This window comes from Felis catus, chromosome E2 (assembly GCF_018350175.1).
Source record: "Felis catus isolate Fca126 chromosome E2, F.catus_Fca126_mat1.0, whole genome shotgun sequence".
NCBI lineage: Eukaryota > Metazoa > Chordata > Mammalia > Carnivora > Felidae > Felis > Felis catus.
In genome coordinates, this window is record NC_058382.1 from 59,675,968 (window position 1) to 59,697,806 (window position 21,839).

General features: G+C 54.6%; 1 protein-coding gene across 5 annotated transcripts in view; it reads right to left on the minus strand.

The window, feature by feature from the left end:
* Nucleotides 1-20,516, minus strand: part of ZCCHC14 (zinc finger CCHC-type containing 14) — a 56,051-nt gene extending 35,535 nt beyond the window's left edge. For 2 of the 5 annotated variants that reach the window (XM_023245795.2, XM_023245796.2), the window contains exon 1: nucleotides 19,895-20,516. In XM_023245795.2, coding sequence (XP_023101563.2) covers nucleotides 19,895-20,473 — 579 coding nt within the window. In that variant the 5' untranslated portion in view covers nucleotides 20,474-20,516. Of the gene's footprint in view, nucleotides 1-5,596; nucleotides 6,024-19,894 lie in introns of those variants that run through there. The other 3 variants (XM_023245794.2, XR_002738654.2, XM_045045819.1) reach the window with 2 other exon arrangements.
* Nucleotides 20,517-21,839: the final 1,323 nt, after the last annotated feature.

Consider the following 21,839-nt stretch of genomic DNA (forward strand, 5'->3'; position numbering starts at 1 on the left):
TCGCCTGCATTTCCCAGAAATGCTGTGTTTGGGTTATTTTTGGTGAAGTTAATTTGCCCCATGTGACCTCCGCAGCTCAACTCAGATGCTCTCTGACTCACGCTCACAAGTGGAGCCCCAGTCATGAGCCTGATGGACACGAGAATAAAGACCTGATCGGTTCCAAATGTTGCCTCCTGCTGTGGCCACAGGAGCCACGAGAAGCACTCTCCAAGCACAAGCATCGGCCCTTTCCACGAGGCCCCTCACTCGCTGAGCTCCTGGACCGGCTCCTCACGTCCCACCCAGACAGCCCCCCCGCCACAACCTACAGGGGACCGTGGCATCACCCGCTCCTCCCCTCCGCTCAGCCTGCTGTGGCTACCGGGGAGGGGCCTAGGGTGCCCCCACCCCCTCGCTGCTGTCACATCGACACCTCTCGGTGAGGACCTGTCACAGCTCAGCGAAGGAGGGACTTCCCGTGTGTCCCATTAACTGCCATGTCCTCTGTGTTTCACACAGCACCCGACGCAGCCCAGACACTTGACGAGGACCCCTGAAACAGGGCCGCCTCACCCAGTCTTAACAAAAGCAGGACGAACCGAGCCAAAAAAGCACCTCTAGTTCAAAGGGCAGGTCCGCATGCTAAGCTCTGTACCACACAGTCGCCCGGGTATTTTGCCAGGTCTAATCGAGGGCCGCCAGGGCCGTACGTGTGAATGAAACTGGACTCCGGGGCCTGTTAGCGGCCTGAGGCACACGGTCCGCCCGGGGGCTCCTCCGGGCAAGATGTGGCCCCGGTAATGGGCCAAGGCCCCGGCTCTGGGCGCCAGCCTCCCACCGGCACCGCCGCCTAAACAGAGACGAGGCCCCTGTCCCCAAACTTCCACGTGCAAAATGCTTCTGGCGTCTGAAACTCAAGCTGTGACTCAGAAGGTCAGGTGGGGCCCGAGCCTCTGCACCCCTCTCATGCGACGCTGATGCCACCAGAGTATTTCAGGATGGTCAGAACACCCAAAGGCCCGACACCCTCCCCAGGTAGGCTGTAAAGAGGAACCCCAGCACCGCACAGACCACATCACGTAACCCTGCGTCCCCTTCCGAGAGGGAGGGACGGAGATGCCAAAGGGCGCGCACGGGCTGGTGGCGCGGCTCCTGCCGGTGCACACGCTCCCTGCTCTCAAGGGTTCCCTCGGCACCGGCCTCCGACGAGACCGACCCTGCAGAACACAGGTGGCCTGAAACGTGGTGTTGAAAACTCACTTTAATATTCATGGACCGGAACCACAACTTTCAGAAGAGAGTTTTAATTTTTAAAAAATTGATTTCATTAAAGATCATTCAAAGTCATCGGACAAGACAAAGCCGGGCAGAGGGCAGGGCCCGCAGCAAGCACTCGAACGTTCGACATGGCAGGGAGGGAGGGAGCTTCTCGGAAAAACCCAGTAAAGCGGTCGTTAATATGTGGAGAAACTGAAGGCTCGGTGTCCTAGTTGTGCTGTAATGTAAACGAATCTTCAGTCACCAGGGTAAGACACTGAAGGGGCTGCAGCAGGCGACAGAGAGCCCCCTTTCTCCAGAAGGCAGTGGTCTTCGACGGTGAGACTCCCCCAGAGACCCTCCTGGGGAACTCCTACAAAAGACGATGGCCTTCCCTCACCATGAAGTTGGAAGTTCCCAACTTGGCCCTCAGTTGCACGCGAGCACACTCAAAACTGCTTCTCTACAAGGTCCTCCACGGCAGTGACACTCGCAGTAGCAAGACACAGCGATTCGGTGCTCGTACCGTGGGGCTGGAAAGTAGGTGATGATGACGCGTGTGTACAGAGCCATAAACGAGAGGCTGGTGAGCCAGGCTGTGCCGTGAAGGGGTGGTGAAGACGGGACTCCAGTTTAAAACGCAGGTGTGCATGGAATGCCTGAGATGTGACACACGGCAAGAGGCCACGGAGAATAAAGGAATGGAAACGACTAGAATTATGAGCACCCTTTACACCGTTCTTACCGTGGATGCAATCTGCTTGTATCCACCCCAATCTGCTCCACCCTTCTCTTGAACAGCAGAAGCGACCGGCGCCCATCACGACTCTCCCCAAGGTCAGTGGACCAGTAGGGGGCAGTCCCAGTGCAGGTCACACCCGGGGACAGCAGAGCCCGCTCGCGGAGGCCACACCACTGGTTCCAGCAGCCCCTGCTGGCTGTGACGGCGGCCAAGATCCAACTCGCTCAGGTCCAGTCTCCCCAGGCGCCAAGTGGGGATTAACAGTGCCTACCTCACTGGGGTTTTGTGAGAATTTCAAGTAGCGGCTGGGCAAACAGTCAATATGCAACATAATGTCCGCTGCTACCATCACTGAGGCGGCCGGTCCGGTTGGGAAGCGGGAAGGGGGAAGCGGGAAGCCAGCGGCACAAGTGCCCTGGCAGAGACCAGCTCTGTGAGAACACCCGGAAGAGACACCTCGGAGGTCCTGGCGGAAAGAAAACCTCTTCCGTGAGGCTGATTCTCCCCAAGGGCAAATCGACTCCACCGTCTGTGCCCGCGGTGCCCGGGGACGGGCTCCAGACGGCCACCGGTCCCTGTGCCCCTGCGTTGGAATCGGGGGCCTCCCTTCTGCAAACACGCGTGCCACTTTTCAAAACCGGACTTCTCCATGACAGGTGACCACTTGCTCTACAACTAGCACGTGACAGCTGACACGATTATGTGTCGCCTGAACCACAGCTCCGTGACATGCTCTTCAGGGCCAATGCTCCCACTGTTACGATGGGAGCAAACTCAGCCCCCAGTAGCAGTGGATGTAGCCATCATGCATCACGCCGGGACAGGACCTCCAGATCTACCAATCCCTCTGGGAGTTCCCTCTCCTAAGAACACAGTCGGTGACACAGTCATAGGTCTGTGTGCGAGGAAGTCTGTCTTAGCTTTAGAAGAGCAGAAAAGGGGTGCCTTGCACAGCGGGTGGTGTGACTCTTGACCTCAGGATTCTGAGTTCAAGCCACACACGGGGTGTAGAGATCACATAAAAATAAAATCTTTTTTTTTTTTTTTTTGAGAGTGTGAGTGAGCAGGGAGGGGCACAGGGAGAGAGAATCTTAAGCAAGTTCCATGCTCGGCGAGGGGCCCAATGCGGGGGGGCTTGATCCCATGACCCTGGGATCGTGACCTCAGCAGAAACAGATGGATGCTCAACGAACGAATGGAGCCACCCAGGCGTCCCATAAAAATAAAACCTCTCCGGGGGGCTCCGTTGGTTGAGCGTCCGACTCTTGATTTCGGCCCAGGTCGTGATCTCGTAGTTCACTCGGTTCACGGGATGGAGCCCCACGTCGGGCTCTGCACTGACGGCACAGAGCCTGCTTGGGCTCCTCTCTCTCACTCTCTCTCTACCCCTCTCACACTTGCATGTGCTCTCAAAATAAAGAAATAAACTTAAAATAAACAAATACTCAAATAAAATCCTCAAAAATAAATAAATAACGAGCAAAAAATACGTATATAAATAACAAATACCCAGCAAGGTTAATATCTACACGTGTAAATACAGATCTACGTGGTTAAATATTATGCAGTCTTTAAAAAACAACTTCAGAAAACAAAAGGCACAGGAATGCATAACTTGTCAAGGGTGCACGCACACAGACACGCATTAAAGAAAGAAGAAAAATGTACCATAATGCTGTAGTGTTTATCATCTTTGGGCGATTTTTAAAAAACATTTTTCTGTTTCCCAGTTTTTCTGCAAAGAACGGTTACTCTCAGAACTAGAAACGAGTTAGAAGCCACGAAGTCTCAGCGTAAGTTAACCTCCTACAGGACGGGAACATAACAGTAAAACAGAAGCAGCTTCTGAAAACCAAACCCCGCAGCTCACCCCCGAAAGGCTGTCTCCTACTCTCAGAGGCACTGAGGGGCCATGACAGGCGGGGCAGATGCTGCCAGGGGACCGAGCATGGGGGACAGACCAGGCAACACCTAAGCCAATTCCAAGGGAGGACGCGAACCCCGCGGCTGAGGCTGAACTGGAGAAGGAGCCACACCAAGCGGAGGAAGGGCCTTCCAGGCACAGGAACAGAAGTGTGGAGCCCCGAGGCAGAAGGCCTTCACGCCTGAAGCTTCCTAACGCCAAGGGGCAGCAGGGCCGGGCCCTCGGGGACAGGCGTGAGTTAGTTCCACAGGCTCTACACGCCGAGTCATTGATTTCCAGTCTATCTTCCAAGCAGCTCACCTCCACACCGGAAAGAATACCATCTGCTAAATACTCCTAACTCAATGGGAAAAAATACATAAAATCAAAAAGCAAAGTGATTTGTAAGCATTTTACTAAAATAGTAATTATGCGTCTCTCAAAACCAGAAAAAGAAAGTAGATAGTTTAATAGTGAAAGCTATTTGCTGACTTAGGCCAAGTGAAAGCCAATGCTAACCAGAAACTGTTTTCCACATAAAAACGTTCCTTTTTAAAATGTCTTACCCTGCAGCTGTACTCATTAAAAATGAGAGAGAAAAAAAAGATGACTGCTCAAAATCTCAGTGAAAGGTACCAAACCAAGCCCTCGGCTAGAGGGGTCCCGGCAAAGTGACCGTAAGGCCAAGTCCCGCCAGCAGCCTGCAGAGCAGGCCAGCCTCTAACAGCCCGCCCAGCCCTTGCCCTGCACACCCGAGCAGCTCTTACAAATTCGGATCCCAGGGCTCCCACCGCAGGCCAATGAACTAGAACCTGAGGGGGCGGGTCAGGTACGATCGGCTCCTGGCGTCCGGAAGCCCCGCCAGGGAGGCTCTGCAGTGCAGACTCAGCCTGGGTCCCAAGTCAAGAGCCCCAGCTGCTAAAGATGGGATCTCCAGCCACACACACCTGCACAGCAGGTTAAAGTAGTGCCCGATCCGCACCCTCGGCGGCAGCGAGGCCCTAGACAGTGGCTCTAATGGAGCCTGTCACACTGCAGGTGCTCAACAACAGCACAATTTTGTGCAGGCGTGGCACCAGGGCTTCCGTCTGAACGGCCACACCCCCGGCCTCCTAGTCTGACTGCACCTGAAACGCAGTGCCAGCAGGCTTGGTGTCTTCTCCAGGGAACAGGTGGCAAACCCAAGGTGCGGGAGGGGAGTGAAAGAACTCAGCGGTCGCTGGAGAAAGGCGCGAAGCTAGAAGGAGCAACAGGCGACCGACCTCGAGGGAGCACACAGATGCACTTTTACAAGCGGGAGTTTAAAGGGCACGGCCGCCCCGGAACACCCAATCTTCGTAAACTCCAAGGCAACACTGCGTGGGAATCTAAAACAATGCGTTCAGGAAGACAGCACCCCCCGACTTCTGGAAAAACTTAAATCGTGTGACCTGTGTGGGATCGAAAACGGGGAGCAGCGGTCGTCGTCCCCCCTCGTGTGCACTCAGCCGCCTCCGGAAGGGCGACAGGTGAGGCACCCACCGCAGGCTGGCTGTGCCTTCAGACTTCTGACATCAGGTGCATCCTATACATGCTACGGTCACTGTGCATGTGTGTTTGGGCCACAACGATGTTTAAATATCGGGGTTTTCTCTGAGAAACCGTCTCAGTGTCTGGCAGTAACAGGTAAGCTGTGCCACAAGGACCATTTGGGTTCCCAATATAACATTCACCTGCTGAGACGAACCGTTCAGAGCGGTCAGCACGTTAAAACGGTTGCTTGATGACCCCCGGGAGATACCGGCCATGGCAGGAGTTAGGTTACAGAGCATGCAGGCGTCCAGGACGGGAAAGGACAAGCACTGAAGACAAGCTGGAAATGAGCAAGAAGCATCTGGATGAGAAGAAGAGTGCATCAAAGGTCCAGAAGGTGTCAGTAAAACACGCCCTTGGGTTTTATTTCTATAGAAGCCACAAATCCCATTTAGTGAGTCTTGACTGGATGCCTATTAACAGCAAAACAGAGGTGCTCAGAGAGTCAGAGACCAGACCCCTATGGTTAGCCATGCAGGGAAAGGTCAGGCCAGAAGCGGCTCAACTGGATTGAACAGAAAAGACACAGAGGCCAAGAAATTCCAGACTGACCTCCTACAACAGATACAGCAGATCCTCCATCAACAGGTAAATGGTATCTGCCCCTAGGAGCCGCTTGACGATGGGGGGGGGGGGGGGGGGGGGAGCGAGCTCCAGATGCCCAGGGCGCCTGGCTTTGTTCCTCAGCACCCACTCGGGGCCAGGATGCCTCATGATCACCCCGCTTAACGTTCTCAAACGACCCTCTTATCTCATCATCACATCGGTTTCTCCTCCACACAGAACCTCATTCTTTGTAAGGACAAATGTCACCACTACTGTAAAACCCTCCTTCCCAGCCACACCTCCTTGGAGAGAATCAATCCTCCCTGCACTACATGGCCCACATTTACCACAACATTTGGTTCTACGTTCAGTAAGGACAGAGTATTTGGACCAACCTTCTTACCGAGAACCGTAACTCCGAACAAAGTATAAAAACCAATAAACTGAACACGACCAAAAGAAACTAAAGAAAGGTCTACACTTAGAAAAAGGGATTGGTACCAGGTGTGTTTCATGTCCCCTGGGCCCAGTCCTCATCAGAAAAAGCAGCAGCCACAGCTCAGACAGCACTCCTCAGTCCTACCGCCCTGACGAGCCTGAGATCTGGTAAAATATGACAGCGCTGAGGGAGGGAGAAGACTGTGACAGAAGAGTGTCCGAGAAGGGGACACGTCTAGACCTGCATATAAATTCTGCCCGCACCTCTGCGTGAGCCCTGAATTAGGCATGCGGGCCCCAAGGAGCCAAGCTAAGACCAGACAACCAGAGGTTGGGGCTGCTGGCCAGCAAAGGAAGAGAGTTCTGGGGTTTGGGTCCGGCCAAATGTAGTGCCTGCTAAAACAAACAAAACAACAACACGATACTCTGCAGGAGGACCAAGCAAAACCCAGAGCTTGTACAGGGTCTCACTTGCAAAACCCAAGGGGCAATCTGTAAGCAAGAGATACGTAAAGAAACAAGAACAAGATCCAATACAAAGAGAAAAAGGAGGCCAAGCCCAAGAGGAATCACACACTGGAATCAGAGCCAAGAAGCATTAAGTGGCTGTTGTTACAAGGCTCAGAACATAAAAGAAAATGTATGTGACATAAGAACCAAAGAACATCTCAGGAGAGAAATGGAAACTCTTAAAATATGAAAATTCAGGCAGCAACTAAGGTGTCCCACAGGAGGTGAATGCATAAACTGTGTGCACCACACAATGGAATATTACTCAGCGATAAAAGGAGCTGTCAAGTCATGAAATGGCATGAAGGAAAATGAAATGTTATCTGAAAAGTCTACATACGGTGTGACTCCAGCCAGATGACATTCTGAAAAAGGCAAAGCTATGGACACAGGGAAAGACGAGGGGCTGGAGGCAGGGAGGTGCACAGGCAGAGCCCGGAGGGCTGTCAAGGACAGTGAGACCGCTCTGTGTGATGTCATGGTGGACACCCGTCCTTATGCGCTTGTCCAAACCACAACCTGTACAACACCAAGAAGGAGCCTTGATGTAAACCGCTGACTTCAGGTGATTACAATATTCAAGTTTTCTGTGAACCTAAAACTGCTCTAAAAAAATTAAGACTTAAAATCATAAAAAAGAATCCAAGTAGAAATTCTAAAATAAAAAAATGCTATTTCTGAATTGAAAAATCCATTAGATGACCTTGGGGCACTTTGTGGCTCTGACCCTTGATTTCAGCTCAGGTCACAATCTCACAGTTCGTGGGTTCAAGCCCCACATTGGGCTCTGTGTTGGCAGCATGGAGTCTGCTTGGGATTCTCTCTTTCCCTCTCTCTCTCAAATAAATAAACTTTAAAAAATCTATTGGATGAGCTTTACAGCAGTTTGGAATTAACAGAAGACTTGCAGAATTTCAAGACAGATCAACTGAAAGTGTCCAGCCCGAAACACAGAGACAGAAAAAGACTGGAAAAGAAAAGACAAAAGTTTCTAGCACCTGTAGAATAGGAGACTTAATGTACCTACAGTTGGAGTCCCAAAAGGGATACTGAGATACCGAGACACAAAAAACTATGGAGAAATTATGACTGACGATTTCCCAAATTTAGTAAAAGACATGAATTTACAGCTCCAAGAAGTTCAGAGAGCACCGAACAAGATAAACTGAAGAGAGCAACGCTGGGCTGCCCCCATACTGCACAGGCCTCCCCTTCCTTAAATGCTGGAGCGAGACGGTCAGCAGGGACTCCTACATCTGGTGACGGGTCCCTGCAGCAACACAGGCAGAAGCAAGACACTCTTGCAGGCACGAAAACTAAGGAAATTTCGAACGTGCAGACCCAGACTCCAGAAAATGCTGAAGGAATTTTCCAGACTGAAGGGACACGATAACAAGCAGGCTTTTTTTTTTTTTTTTTTAATGTTAATTTACTTTTGAGAGAGAGAGAGAGCGTGCGCGCGCGCGCGCGTGCGCGCGCAGGGGAGGGGCAGAGAGAGAGACAGAATCCGAAGTAGGATCCAGACTCTAAGCTGTCAGCACAGAGTCCGACGCGGGGCTCAAAGTCGGGATGGGAAGATCATGACCTGAGCCACAGCCAGACGCTTCACCGACAGACACGCAGGCGCCCCCAAGCCGGCTCTTTAGTGAGTAATGAAAAGCAGTGGAAAGAGCAAATATGTGGGCAAACATAAAATAGTATTTTCTTCTTAATTTTTAAAAATACATCGTATTAAAGCAAAAAGTGGTCTCACGCTGCGGGGCTTACAGCTAGTGCAGAGGTAATACACAGGACAACCACAGCACGAAGGGCGGAGAAGGTAACTGGCTGCCATACGAGAGCGCGACCCCGACATCCGGGCAAGCGGGCGGCACCCACTCCAGTGCAGCACCCTGCCCAGGGTGTTCCCTGGACCCACCACAAGATAATGCCACAAGGCTCGCCGGGGGCTCAAATGGAACTCTACGGTCCCGCTCTGACGAAGGTTTAGCACAGGCGACACCAACCAGGACCGGGAGAAACAGATTTAAAGGTGGGAGGCGGGGAGGAGGAGGGGGAGGCTGGGGGTTGCCGAAGGGGACAAGTGACCACAAGAGGCGGTGACGGGAACTTCTATACCTCGACAGATCTGCGCTACAGAGCTTCCCACATTTACCGAAACCCTGACAGGGTGCCTTCCGCGCCTTTCTCCAGATGAAGTTCTCCCGTGAGCAGGTGGACGCAGGGCCCTGCGTGCACAGCGGTGAACTGGTGGCACCACCAAGGCCCCGGAGAGCCGCGGCCGACACCCGCAGGGGCCGGGACAGCCCCCCCTCCCCCCCGCCAACACCACACAATCTTCCGCTTTTCCCCCTGACTTTTAATAATAAAGTAAAGCCGTCTTAAGATATAATTTTGGCTTCACATAATAAAAATAGCCCCTTATGTCCTCTTTGGCAAATTACTTACACTTAACCTGTTTGCGTCTGTTTTGTCACCGCTGAAACGGGGACAGTGGCGGAGCAGTCACGAGGGCTAAGTGAATAGGTTCGGGGCGCTTGGAGCAGTGCCCGCACACGGCAAGTGGCATTCCCTCCCACCACCTGCTCCGTCCGCCGTCTCTGTATTGAGAATTCAGCAAGAAGGTCATTTGACTGGTAAACCAGCCTCCTCGCCACCAACACGAACGCGTACCAGGTCACGGGCCTCACGCCTTCGTGAGCTCGAACAACCGCCCCCACGGGTGCCCTCCGGCGAGCAAAGGTGCCCTGCAGGGACGAGCCCGCCGGGGGGGGGGGGGGGCTGCGGGGCCAAGAGACCCCAGACCACACCCCGGATCTCACACCGCACGGCAGGGCGCGCGACTCCAGCCCGGTGCCTATGACGGGGCTCGTGGACTCTGTTAGCGCGGCACAGCCGGGCTGTCAACAGTGCCCCCAAGACTCCACATCCTGTTGAAATGCCCAAAAGACATGGGAGAAGGGATCCCCTTCCCCGTAAATTAATTCTCCTCCTTTTATAAAGTTATTTTTTTTCTCGTCTAGACTAAGTTTCCAGAAGTTCCCACATATACATGCTTTAATTAGATTCACTGTGAATCAGTATGAAACCTGAGGATACATTTCTTTCCAGTAATTCTACTGAAGCTTTTATATAAAAGTCCCAAATAATTAAGACAACGACTCTATAACGTTCCCTCCTAATGAATCTGATGTCAATGTTTAAAGTATAGAAAATGCAAACGAAACTTTAATTGGCAAGACGAATGGTTATTAGTTTATCGCCATTCTACACCAAACAAAAACAGCGGGGCTCTCCGCGATTTACACTTTTGTAAACAGCAGCCTTGCAAAGCTCCCACCACCACTCTGACACGAGACTCACAGGGGGCAGGTCTACACAGCACCAACAAGCGCTCAGCAGACTGGTCCGTACACCTGGCTCTGTCCTGGGGTAGTATCACCCAAACTACTATGTGCAGAGAGGTGCTCCCATTGGAAGCATTCGCGTGCCAGCTTTTGAAGAATAAAGTAGAACGCTGACGTTAAAATCCACTAGAAACCTACAGCTACGTGATGTATGACAGAAACAACCAATGAACAAAAGCAACCAAGGAAGAGTACGATTTGGTAACAGCTGTCACTGACAGGACCACAGAAAAGCCCTAAGGAAAAAACGTTTCCACTAGGGTGGCTTTTTTTTTTTTTTTTAATGTTTATTTATTTTTGAGAGAGAGAGATCAAGAAGCACAAGTGGGAGAGGAGCAGAGGGGGGGAGAGAGGGCGGGGGAGGGGAATTCAAAGCACGCTCCATCCAGGCTACGAGCTGTCAGCACAGAGCCTGAAGCGGGGCTCAAACCCACGAACCGCGAGATCATGACCTGAGCTGAAGTCAGACGCTTGACTGACTGCGCCAGGCACCCCATCTTTTTTGGTTTAATGTTTATTTTTGAAAGGGGAGAGCACAGAGAGAGGGAGACAGAGAATCCAAAGCAGGCTTTGCGCTGTCGGTACAGAACCTGATGTGTGGCTCGAACCCACGAACCACAAGATCATGACCTGAGCTGAAGTCAGACGCTTAACCGACTGAGCCACCCAGCGGCCCCTAGGGTGAGCTTTCATCAACATCCAACACCTCCCTCCCACTCAGATTTCACAGATGCTCAGGACACAGCCCCTGTGGGGTGGCAGGGACCACAAGGTTCTGGACTGAAAGAGACGGTCTCTGCCCTCCAATAAGTCAAAGTCTGGTGATGGAAATTTAAAGAAACACACTTTAATATAGTAAAAGATACAGGACAGAAGGAAGCCATAGAAGGCTTGTAAGTGTAAGCCAAGAACTGGGGGCTGGGGAGTCCCAGGTACCAGGTGTCCTGTCTGAGAGGTCAGTACCTACGAAGGTTCAGGGGAAAGAGGGATTGCAGTAAACATAAGGAACCTCGAGTGTAGACAGAGGTGAGTACAGACAGGCAGTAGGCAGATCACAAACGCTGACGCACGCCATGCTAAGACCTGCACGCCAGAGAAGAACAATCCTATCGGCATCTCACCATGGCACCTGTTGTTAGAGGCTAAGAGTGGGGTCAGGGGGACAGGTTGTCACAGTAGACGAGACCCAGTCAGTGGGATGGGTTGTCACAGCAGAGTAGACCCTGGTCATGAAGACGGGCTGTCACAATAGACTAGACCCAGGTCACGGAGACGGGCTGCCATAGATTAGACCCCGGCCAAGGTGAGAAGTTAGACATGTCACTGTGATTTCTAGGAAAAGTTAAGGTACCAAAGTTTCAGGATAATTAAAAGACACAGCTACGAGTTATTTCTTGCAGACTTTAAACAGTGACATCAGCTTAATTCTAAAGGGAGATAATCACTCACTTGCGTGCCAGCATGCCATCTTGACTCAGGGGAAGGAGTGGAGCTACACGAGGCTAGGGGTTGTGCTTGATCCCTGAAGACTATTTTAATCTCTGCCCGGGCTCCCTGGCAAATGGCCCCAAATCTAAGTGCGCCTGCACAGAAGCGTGCCATAGATGGGACCATCGTGTCAAGTGTGGCGGGAAGAAGGAGAGGGAGAGGGACAGACAGGCAGGGCAAACACTGACTTGGACTGCAGTGTCAACAGAGCGGAAACCCACGAGGATGCTGAGGACTTGGTCACTGACTGGAGGGAGACCAGAGAAGGCCAACGACAGGAGAGGCATGGACTTCTGGCTGGGGGTATCGGGGCCGGGGTGAGGCAGTCAAGGACAGTTAGAGGGAGCTTACCTTTGGGCATACTGAGCTAACTGGGACCTCCAGCTGGAGCTCAGATCTAGCTGGGCATGCAGATTTTGAATTCATCAGTGAGAATACCATCATCAAAAGGGCAGGAAAGCCGAGAGACCGAAAACACTGAGAGAAGCAGGAAGAAGGGAGTGCTCTGCGAGAATGAATGGAGGCGGAGATTCTCAGCAGGATGCTCAGCCAGCCCAGGAGCCTTTAAGCCAGCATCCAAGGGAAGCACCTCCACAACCATATTTGCCTTAAAAAAAAAAAAAAAAAGGAAGCACCCTCCCCTGGAAGACAAGAAAGATAAGGACTGAAAAGCATGCAGCGAATCCTTCAAATAAGAGGCCATCCAGATAAAGACATCAATGAAACTGAATACACAGAGTTTAGAAGTCACCCCACATATATATGGGGAGGACAGCATGATGGCATCATTCAACAAATGGCACTGGGGCAACTGGGTTTTCATCTGGAAAATATAAAACTAGCTCCATACCTTACCCCAAATAAATTCCAGATGGCTCTGTTAAATGTAAGAGGAGAAACCACGCGAGTTCTGTACCAGAAGGCACCACAGGGAAGGTACACGGCATCACAGGCGCACGGCCGTAATCCATCGCGGGCGTGATGATGTGTACAATGCAGAAAGTATAAAGCATTTCTACTGATGACACAAAGCCCAGTCGCCACACAAGATTAATAAAAAGAGCGCTAAAAAGAAACTGCATGGCAAAGTCAACAGGCAAGAAGAAAACCCCAGGAAAACAAAAACTTGCCACTTCTACTAAAGACAAAAGGACAACTTCCTTGAAACTTAAAGAGCTCTTGACAATAAAGATCAACAACTCGGCAGAAAAGGGCAAAGGATATGGAAAGCTTGCCAAAAATAAAATGCTCATTTTTTTAAAAGTTTATTTATTTTAAGAGAGACAAAGAGTGAGCGGAGGAGGAGTGGGGGCAGGGGTGGGGGAGAGACAGGCTCTGAGCTGTCCCTGCAGAGCCTGAAGCCTGCTTCAGAGTCTGTCTCCCTCTCTCTCTGCCCCTCCCCTGCTCACACTCTGCCCAGCTCTGTCTCTCTCAAAAATAAACATTAAAAAAAAAGATGTTTTTTAATGTTCAACCTCACCCACGAGGGGGCTCACCCATGAGAACAAACCCACCCCACCCTCAGAGATGCTGCCCCCCAGCCACGACCCCCACCCCCTCTGCCGCTGGGAGGTGTGCAAACAGACGCTCACACATGCCACCCCGGGTTCCAGAAGACGGACTGGGGCAGTTGCCTGCACTCTCACAGAGGCACACACCCCGTGGCCTACCAGCAGTCCCATTTCCAGGTTTCTAGTCCCCGGGTACACACGCATCCAAACACGAAAGGCCGCGCACGTGTCATGTGTAATATGTAAATGACTGGATTGTTTATAATAGTGGCATGGGAACCAAATGCCCTCCCTGGGGACCCACGAAACCAGAACGAAGACGCTCCATGGCCTGATGGGGACTGCATGTCCAGAACAGCTGCCAGGGGGAAGAAAGCAAGGCACAGACCTGTGTGCGGAACAAGGCACCAGTTACCTACTTGTAAATACACGGCAAGTTCCTCTGGAAGTTTCTACAAGGAACAAAGAGACAGAACTGGATACTAGGAAAAAGGTAAGAAATCTCGTTTTTTTTACGTGCGAAATAACAAGTATCAATATGCAGGTAAAGGAGAGAACACGGCCCACACCTCGAAATGTCCTGTGTGTCCTTCTCCCATGTGTGGAGGAGGAGGGAGATGTTTCACTTTTGTCTTTTCAGTTTGCACCTCTGGTTTTGTGTTCTATTTAAAATTTTTTAACAGTTTATGGAGTTCCCTTTAATAAACATAGATTTCGCCAAAAAGGATGGAGGCAAAAGCCAGGTTCCAGGAGGCCGAGGTGGCAGCGGAAGGTGAGCTGGCTCCAGTCTGTATCGTCTGGGGGGCCGGGCAAGGTGCAGCACCTGTGGGAAGATCCTGTCTGTAGATGTGTGCATAGAACGTTTTAGAAAATGTGCATGTGCTTACAAGCGTGTTAAAACGTCACAAGGATACACAGCAAGTTGTTAAAAACGGACACTCCCGGCAAGTAGGAACGCGGTTGGCTGGGGGAGGACTTGCTAACGAAGGGACAGACAGTGGACAACGTGGAAGGAAGGGGTTCTGCTGTTTCCAAGACAGGTAAGAGGCCCATGACAACACTGATGTGCCCAGTGGAGAAACAGAGGAGGTCAAAGACCGAGGCGGGGGACTTGGGGGGGAAGTGGGAAGGGCAGGAAAGGACAAAGTTCAGACACCTGAGCTAACGCCCTCCCGGAGGAAACAGAAAGATGTGACCACAACAGAGACTGAGGGACGAGCCCGTGAGAGGGCCTGTGACGGAGAGAGGCGCTCTGCCTCAGGACCTCAAGGAAAAGTAAGGAACGGTAAGGACGCACACAAGACATTTTGGGGGCTCGTGATTTTTCTACGCACCCGAGAAACACCCACCTGAAATCCCAAACACGCTTACAGGCGAGATGCTTAGTCCAAAGGGTCTCTGACACCCGAGTGCCCACCCCCACCCCCAGTTTCGAGTCAGGGCCACAGGCCTGTGCTTCTCCTGGGGGCCGCACTGGCAGGCCGAGGCCCACCCCGTACGGCCCGATCACAGCTCGGAGTGGCTGCCGGAGCATCAATCATAGGAAAGGTATTCGGTCCGCCTTTGTCTTCACTCTAGACCACCTCAGGCCTTGTAACTCAGAACAAAACAAACTGCTTAAGAATTAGCCTATTTTATACCATCCATTCAAGAGAGTGACTGAATCAACTCCAGCCGTAACAAAAAAGAAGAACTAACCTATTTTATTAAGCTCTTGATTACGCTCTTTCACTGTGACAGGAAGTAGCTCTGCGACACAACGGGTCTCTCCACACACAAGACCTCGTGGGGACTGGGGGGGAGTCGCCCTTGCCGTCTGCACTGCCTGCAGCAGGTTGGCGTCGGGAATCAGAAACCCTCGACCTGTAAACTTGTCAGGCGGCTCGTAAACTAATGAGAGAACTGGTGTCCTGAAAGGTGGTTTCTCAAAAAAAGAGAAACGTCCTGTAATCCATCCAAGGCAGAAAAACAATACTCAAATAAACTATTTTCCCGAGACATCATAGAAATTTTGAGTCACAGTCTCTGGGAGGTCGGCAGCCACCAATTTAACAAACAAACAAAAACGTACCTTCTACTAGCTTGCCTTTAAAAATGTAAGACTCATACAACCTGGTTGGTAGGAAAAAAACAGATTAATCCAAAACGTCCTCAGTCCAAAAGGAGGGGGGATGAAATACGCAGGACTGAAGAGAACATCAGAAATGGGTAAAATGAGGCCCAAGTAACTAGCGAACTTCCAAAACCGCAGAAATAAGGCAGATGTTGACGAGTGCCTGTAACCGTGCTGTAGCGCATGTAAGTACCTCCACATTACTCATTACAAACGCAAATCAAACTCCACACCAACTACAGCAGCAGCGCTGAGGTTTGTGGAGCTGGACGCAGGGAACATGAACTTGTGCACATGACAGTTGACAGTCAACAGCCCCAACGTGGGGCGGGGGCGGTCGAAGGACCGAGGTTCGGGTCACCCTACCGCACAACGGCGGGACCACGGCAGCTCCAAGCAGATGCGGTCGGATGCGCGTTTTCAATGAGTAACTACACCACCGCCACAAAGTAAAACTGCCTCCCGGGATGTCTCAATGACCGTCGCGTGTGCTCACTGGAAAAAGAAGGCAGTCCTCGGGCCTCTGAGAGCTGGCCAAACAGGAAGTAACAGACGAAGCGGTGCAGGCGGCCAGACTGAGCTCAGATGCGGGGCTCAGACCCCCATCAGCGCCCGGAGCCAAGTGCAGAACTGGAGCCACCACTGTGCCTTCAGGTCATGGCTCCTCCTTAACATCAGGGATAAGAGCAGCTGCTCTGGACAGACTCACTCCCTTCCCGTGGAATGCCAGATCCTCTACAGCGGGCAGAGCGTCAGGTTAGAGAGACCGGAGGCGGCCACTCACACCTCACCAGGTAACCAGGGCACCAACTACCAATGCTCCACCTCCGAACTACAACGATTTTCAGCAGCTTAGGGAAGCGATGAAACACAGCCAGCTGGTGCCTGCCTGAGGCGAGACGTTATGAGCAGTATTTGCGTGCAGCCAGTGTCCACCGTGCCTTCCCTAGCGCTCTTGGGTGCAAACCCCAGGACACACGCCCGAAGGAAGACCACCACCGCACTCCCGCACCGAGCACGCCGACAAGGCTTGGCACCCGCTGGAAATCTCAACGTCACGCAAGTCGTCCAGCTGTGATCTTCGCCAGGAGGATTCCGAAACACCAGGGCGGGGAGGCAGCTTTCCCCCGCCCGGTCCGGCTAGAGGGGAGGCTTCCGCCGGCTCTGGACCACCACACTGGCCCGACAGCACCGGGCCCGGGGCTCGGGGCAGCGTGTTCTCAGCGACCTTCAACAGCAGCTCCCAAGAGGGGTGCCATGCAAGGTGCCTAAGCACCCACCGGGGGGGCTCGGATGGAGACAGTGAGGTCCCTCGGGACGACCACACGTGGACAGTGCTTCAGAGACGACTTGTGAAGCATTAGGTGTAAGGGATTAAAACAAGAGCCTATTAGCCCCGAGGAAACAAAATCTAAGAATGAGCACGTGCAACCATCCAAGTGCCCATCAACCGATGAGCAGATAAACAAAATGGGTCTATCCACACAACGGATAGTATTCGACCCTGAAAAAGTAGTGAGGCACGGACACATGCTTCAACAGGAATAAACTCTGAGAAGTGGTGCTAAGTGAAGGAGGCCCACCACAGAAGGCCACACATTGGAGGACTGTGTTCGTACGACATGGCCGGGACAAGCACAGGCCGCCCAAGCAGAGGAGCAGGTAGGGCGTGGGGGGGGGGGGGGGCAGGGACTGCCGACAAAGGTGCGGGGCTCCTTCGGGAGGTGATGAAACCGTTCTGGAAGCAGAGAGCGGCAATGGGTGCACGACTGCGTAAGTGTATTAGAAACTATTTTTAAGCGTACACTTCGAAGCAGTGAAATTGTATGATTTTTAAATTAAATCTCAAAAAGCTGTTACTTGAAAAAATAAGCATGTACCATAACACATCATCATCTTATGTAAAGGAAAGACTGCGAAGGGTAAAATTAAACTTTTCCCACAACCACGGCTTCACACTTAAACAGGAAGGGAGTGTGAGTCCCGCCGAGCCCCAGCACCAGCTCAGGAGGAACCGCAGACCAGCACACCCATGGCACCTGTCGGCCACTGGGCACGCAAAGCTACCGCAGTCTGCCGCCGGCTCTGCCCTTCCTTCCCGAACGTGAAAATGTCGATTTTACCTCACTCACACTCTTAAGCACCTTCTGCTTGTCCTCCGAGCAATGAGGACTGTTAAACAACACGGTGACTGTATCAGAAGACATACTTATAAGAACTGCTACTTTACAGAAGGTAAAGAAAAAACCAAACCCACGTCTTTCTTTCGAAAGGGTTGAGAGCAAAATACAACCACTGACAAAAGAAAGGCAGGTGGAGCCTTACCAGGGCTGCTTTCCCAGGACGACAGAAAATGTTAGATTCAGAGACCCCAAGAAGGCAAAACGCTCAAATGTTCCATTTCACCACAGAGGCCGACTCCAAGCAGCAAAGGGTGCATCGGGCCTTAACTTTAACAGAAAGTTAGATGAATGTGCTTGAAATTAGTTTAGCAGTGACACAGGGGAGGTGGGGAAAACGAGGCACCGTGGTTGTTCAGAAATGTGAAAGCAACAGCCCTAAGGTTACTCACCATAACCTCATTATTGATCAATTTCCCATGGATCAAAGCTCCAAGCAACTACTTAAAAATTAATTTGGAAAACAAGAACTCAAACTCAAACTTGGGGCGCCTGGGTGGCTCAGTGGGTTAAGGGTCTGACTCTTGATTTTGGCTCAGGCCACGATCTCATGGTTCATGAGTTCAAGCCGTGCACTGAGCCCTGCGCTGACAGTGCAGAGCCTGCTTGGATTCTCTCTCTCGCAAAATAAATAAACATTAAAAACAAAACAAAACAAAACCCAAGACAGGAGTATTTCACTCCATAACAGTGTGCCTGGCTTAAGTCTGCACTCCCTGCACATGCTGTGGGCACGTCAAGTGGGACCTCATGTAGCCCCCCCCACCGACAAGCCCAGGAGGCAGGTAAGCTACCTCTACTCCAGCAGGGAAACACCAGGAGGAGGGAGGGTTCTGGCCAAGGTCACACAGCTGGCCAGCTGGCCGTGTGTGGGCAGGGGTGGGGGCGGACTAGCCCTTCATGTCATCAGAGGAGTTTCTCACCAGACAGAAAGGCTCTCTTCGAGAGCGTATTTTCATTCCAGGGCTAGCGCCTGCCCCACCAAAATCATCATCGCCATCTTCCGCTTCTGACAAGTGATGAGTCTGCACACACAAAAGAATCCCCTTCAAGAGCTGATTATGCCTGGACAAACAGCCCCAGACGCTGGTGCACCGCACCCAAAGAGAAGGCAACAGCATGTGGAACTGACCACAAGGGACTGAAATCCCACAAACAGGTGACATGCCACTGGCACCCCAAGAGCCTACCGAGCCCCCTACGGACGACCACAGCGCTTTCCCTTTGTTGTAGCTGAAACACCGTTTTCCTGCCCAGTGCACATCATGCGATTCAGAGTCACTTGAACACACATTTAGGAAAAAAACCACAGTCTCAGATCAACGCCACCCAAAACAGATAAGACTTAGATTAAAGCCAACAGAGGCACCACAACCACATCTTAGAGAAAAACACGGAAGAAAAATAAGCCACAATCCGGGGTTGAGAGACAGCTGAACACCACCACCAGCAGAGCAGAGAGCACAGCAGTGTTAGGTGAAAACAGCTCAGACCCCGTGCAGAAGGCACCGGGCAGCACTCGAGCCGACAGCAACCTCTCCAGGGAGAGTCCCAGGGTGATATCCACACACGCCACCCTGGGTCACAGAGACACCCTTCCTCTCTCTGCACGGCTTTGGCACTGGGTCCCAGGGGGCTGGGAAAAAGGAGCTGGAGCCCCGAAGGCTTGGTGTTTACATAGTTTTGAAACATGTAGAGGAAAGTTCACGTTTCTGAGGGAATGACCACGATGCCCTTCCTGCTTAGCTTAGAGACGGAGACGTTAACCTCACATTCCTTAGGAGACCAACACCCCGGGGACTCGGGCAGATCTGCCCCGACAAAGGCAGGAGGACCTCCAGGAAACGGCCGTCTCGCAGGCGTCCAAGGCCCCGCGGGACAGCCACCACCCCACCGGGGAAAGGACACCTAGGCCGCGGGGACTCCCCGCAGCGCGCCCATCTCCCCCTCGACTGCAGCTTCCTTTCCTGCTAATAAACACCAGATTTTGGAGAAACCAAGGCGACACAAGGTATAACTCCTGTCGCCCAAGGGGACGATGAAGGGGACAAAAGCGTTCTCCCGTGTCCAGCCGCAGACGTGAGAGAAAGGCACAAAGGGGCCGCGAACTCTGACCGCACACGCCGGCCCGCAGCCCAGGGGGCTCCCCGGCGACCTCTGCGCGCCAGGCGGGTGCGACCGCCCACGAGGGGCCCTGGGGGAGGGGGGTAGTGGGGGGGGGGGGGGAGAGGCTAAGGGCGCGCACCTTGTGGCAGGCCGGGCAGGTGGGCAGCGCGCTCTTGCCGCCGTGGCCCCCGCCGCCGCCGCCGCCGCCGCCACCGCCGCCGCTGCTCAGGCTGCTCTGGATCTGCGTGAGCTCCTGGCGCAGCACCTGCTTCTGGTGGAAGCTGAAGGCCGGGTGGTTGGAGGCCATGGTGAAGAGCAGCAGGAACTCATCGCCCGTGCGGCCCTCGTTGAGCTGCAGCCCGTAGTTGTGGATGATGGAGTCGATGTGCGTGAGCGTGCGGTACAGCACGCCCGCCGCCTCGCGCTGCTCCGAGCCCAGCAGCGCCAGCGACACCAGGAGCTTGCTGCGCACCACCTCGTCCGTCAGGTTGGTGAGGCTGCCCAGGTCGGCCGGGTTGTTGGCCTTGATCTCCGAGTCGCGCAGCGAGTGGTAGTCCTTGCGGGCCAGGTCCTCGAGGCACGAGCCGAGGAAGCGCAGCTCGAGCGGGATGCACAGGTCCAGCAGGCCGCACAGGAACTCCACGCGCTGCGGCGACGGCAGCTCCGAGAACCAGCGGTACACGCCGTCCCTCTGCAGCGGGCAGCGCTTCTCCACCATGCTGCCGCCCGCGCCGCGCCGCGCCCCGGGGCCGGGGGCCGCCGGCCGGGGCCGGGGGCGCGGGCGGGCGCGGGCGGGGGGCGCGGGGGCCCGGGGCGCGCCGGGGCCGGGGGCGCGCGGACCGGGGCCGGGCGAGGGCGGGCGGGCGCCGCGGGCCGCGCCGGGGCCGGGGGCGCGCGGCGCGGGCGGGACCCCCGCCAGGGGCCGGCGGGAGGGCGCGCGCGAGGCGCCGGGGGGGCCCGGGGCGGCCGGGGCGGCCGGGGGCGGCGAGCGGCCGCGGGCCCCCCGCTCACGGGCGGGCTCCTGGCCCGCGCCCGTCCCCAGCGGCGGCCGGTGCGCGGCGGCGGCGGCGGCCGCTCCTCGTCGTCGTCGTCGTCGTCGCCCGGGAGGCGGCCGCCCCCATCTCCCCCCGCGCCGCAGGGTCTGTCACTGCGGGCCGCCCCCCGCCGGAGCCGCCCGGGCCATGCCTCCTCCTTCTCCTCCTCCTCCGCCTCCTCCTTCTCCGCCGCCGCCGCCGCCGCCGCCGCGCCTGGGCCGGCCGGCCGTTGCCGGGTCGGAGGCCGCGGGCGGCGGGCGGGAGGGCGGGCGCGTCGGGAGCGGCGGGCGGGCGCGGGGCGCGCAGGGACTCGCGGGCGCAGCGGCAGCGGCGGCGGAGGGATCTGCGCCGGCACTCGCTCGGCCTCGCGCTTCGGCCTCCCCGGTCCGCGGACGGATCCGGGCCGAGCGCGGCCGCGTTCGCTGCTGACGGGCGCCGGGACGAGGCGCAAGTGGGCGGGGTGGCCGCCTCTCGCGACAGCCGCGCCGGCCAGGCCCGCCCCTCCCGCTGATTGGCTCGGGCTGCCCCTTCTCGGCCCGTGATTGTTCCGGGTCCCCAATCCGATTAGCCCCCGCCCCGTCCACGCCTCCCCGGGGCTGTCGATCACGCTGGAGCCGCCCCGTCCCGCCCCGCGGCGACCGGAGGGGCGGCGCGGCGGAAAACCCGGGGCGGATTCCTGGTCGCTTTTGTTCCCGCAGATCAGCGCGCAGTATTGTTTGAGGTGAAAGCCGGGCGTCCGACCTTCCCGCTTGACTCCCGGGCGTCGCCGTAGGGAGGAAGAGAGTATCTCCGAAAAGCTGCTGGAGCGGGGGCTCCGGAGACCCGAGCCGTGACGCGGTTTTCCCTCAGCGAGGCTGTGTGACCTTGGCCGAGTCGCTTGGCCTCTCTGAGCCCCGGGCGCCTCCTTGGAAACCGAGGGTAACCCTCACCGCCCCGGGGAGCGGGAGGGGGCTCGCGAGAAGGTCGCGAGCTCGCAGACGGCCTGCGCCCGCCCTTGCGAGCCGGCCGGCCCGCCTTGGGGTGACGAGGGAGCAGCTCTCTCCGCAGACC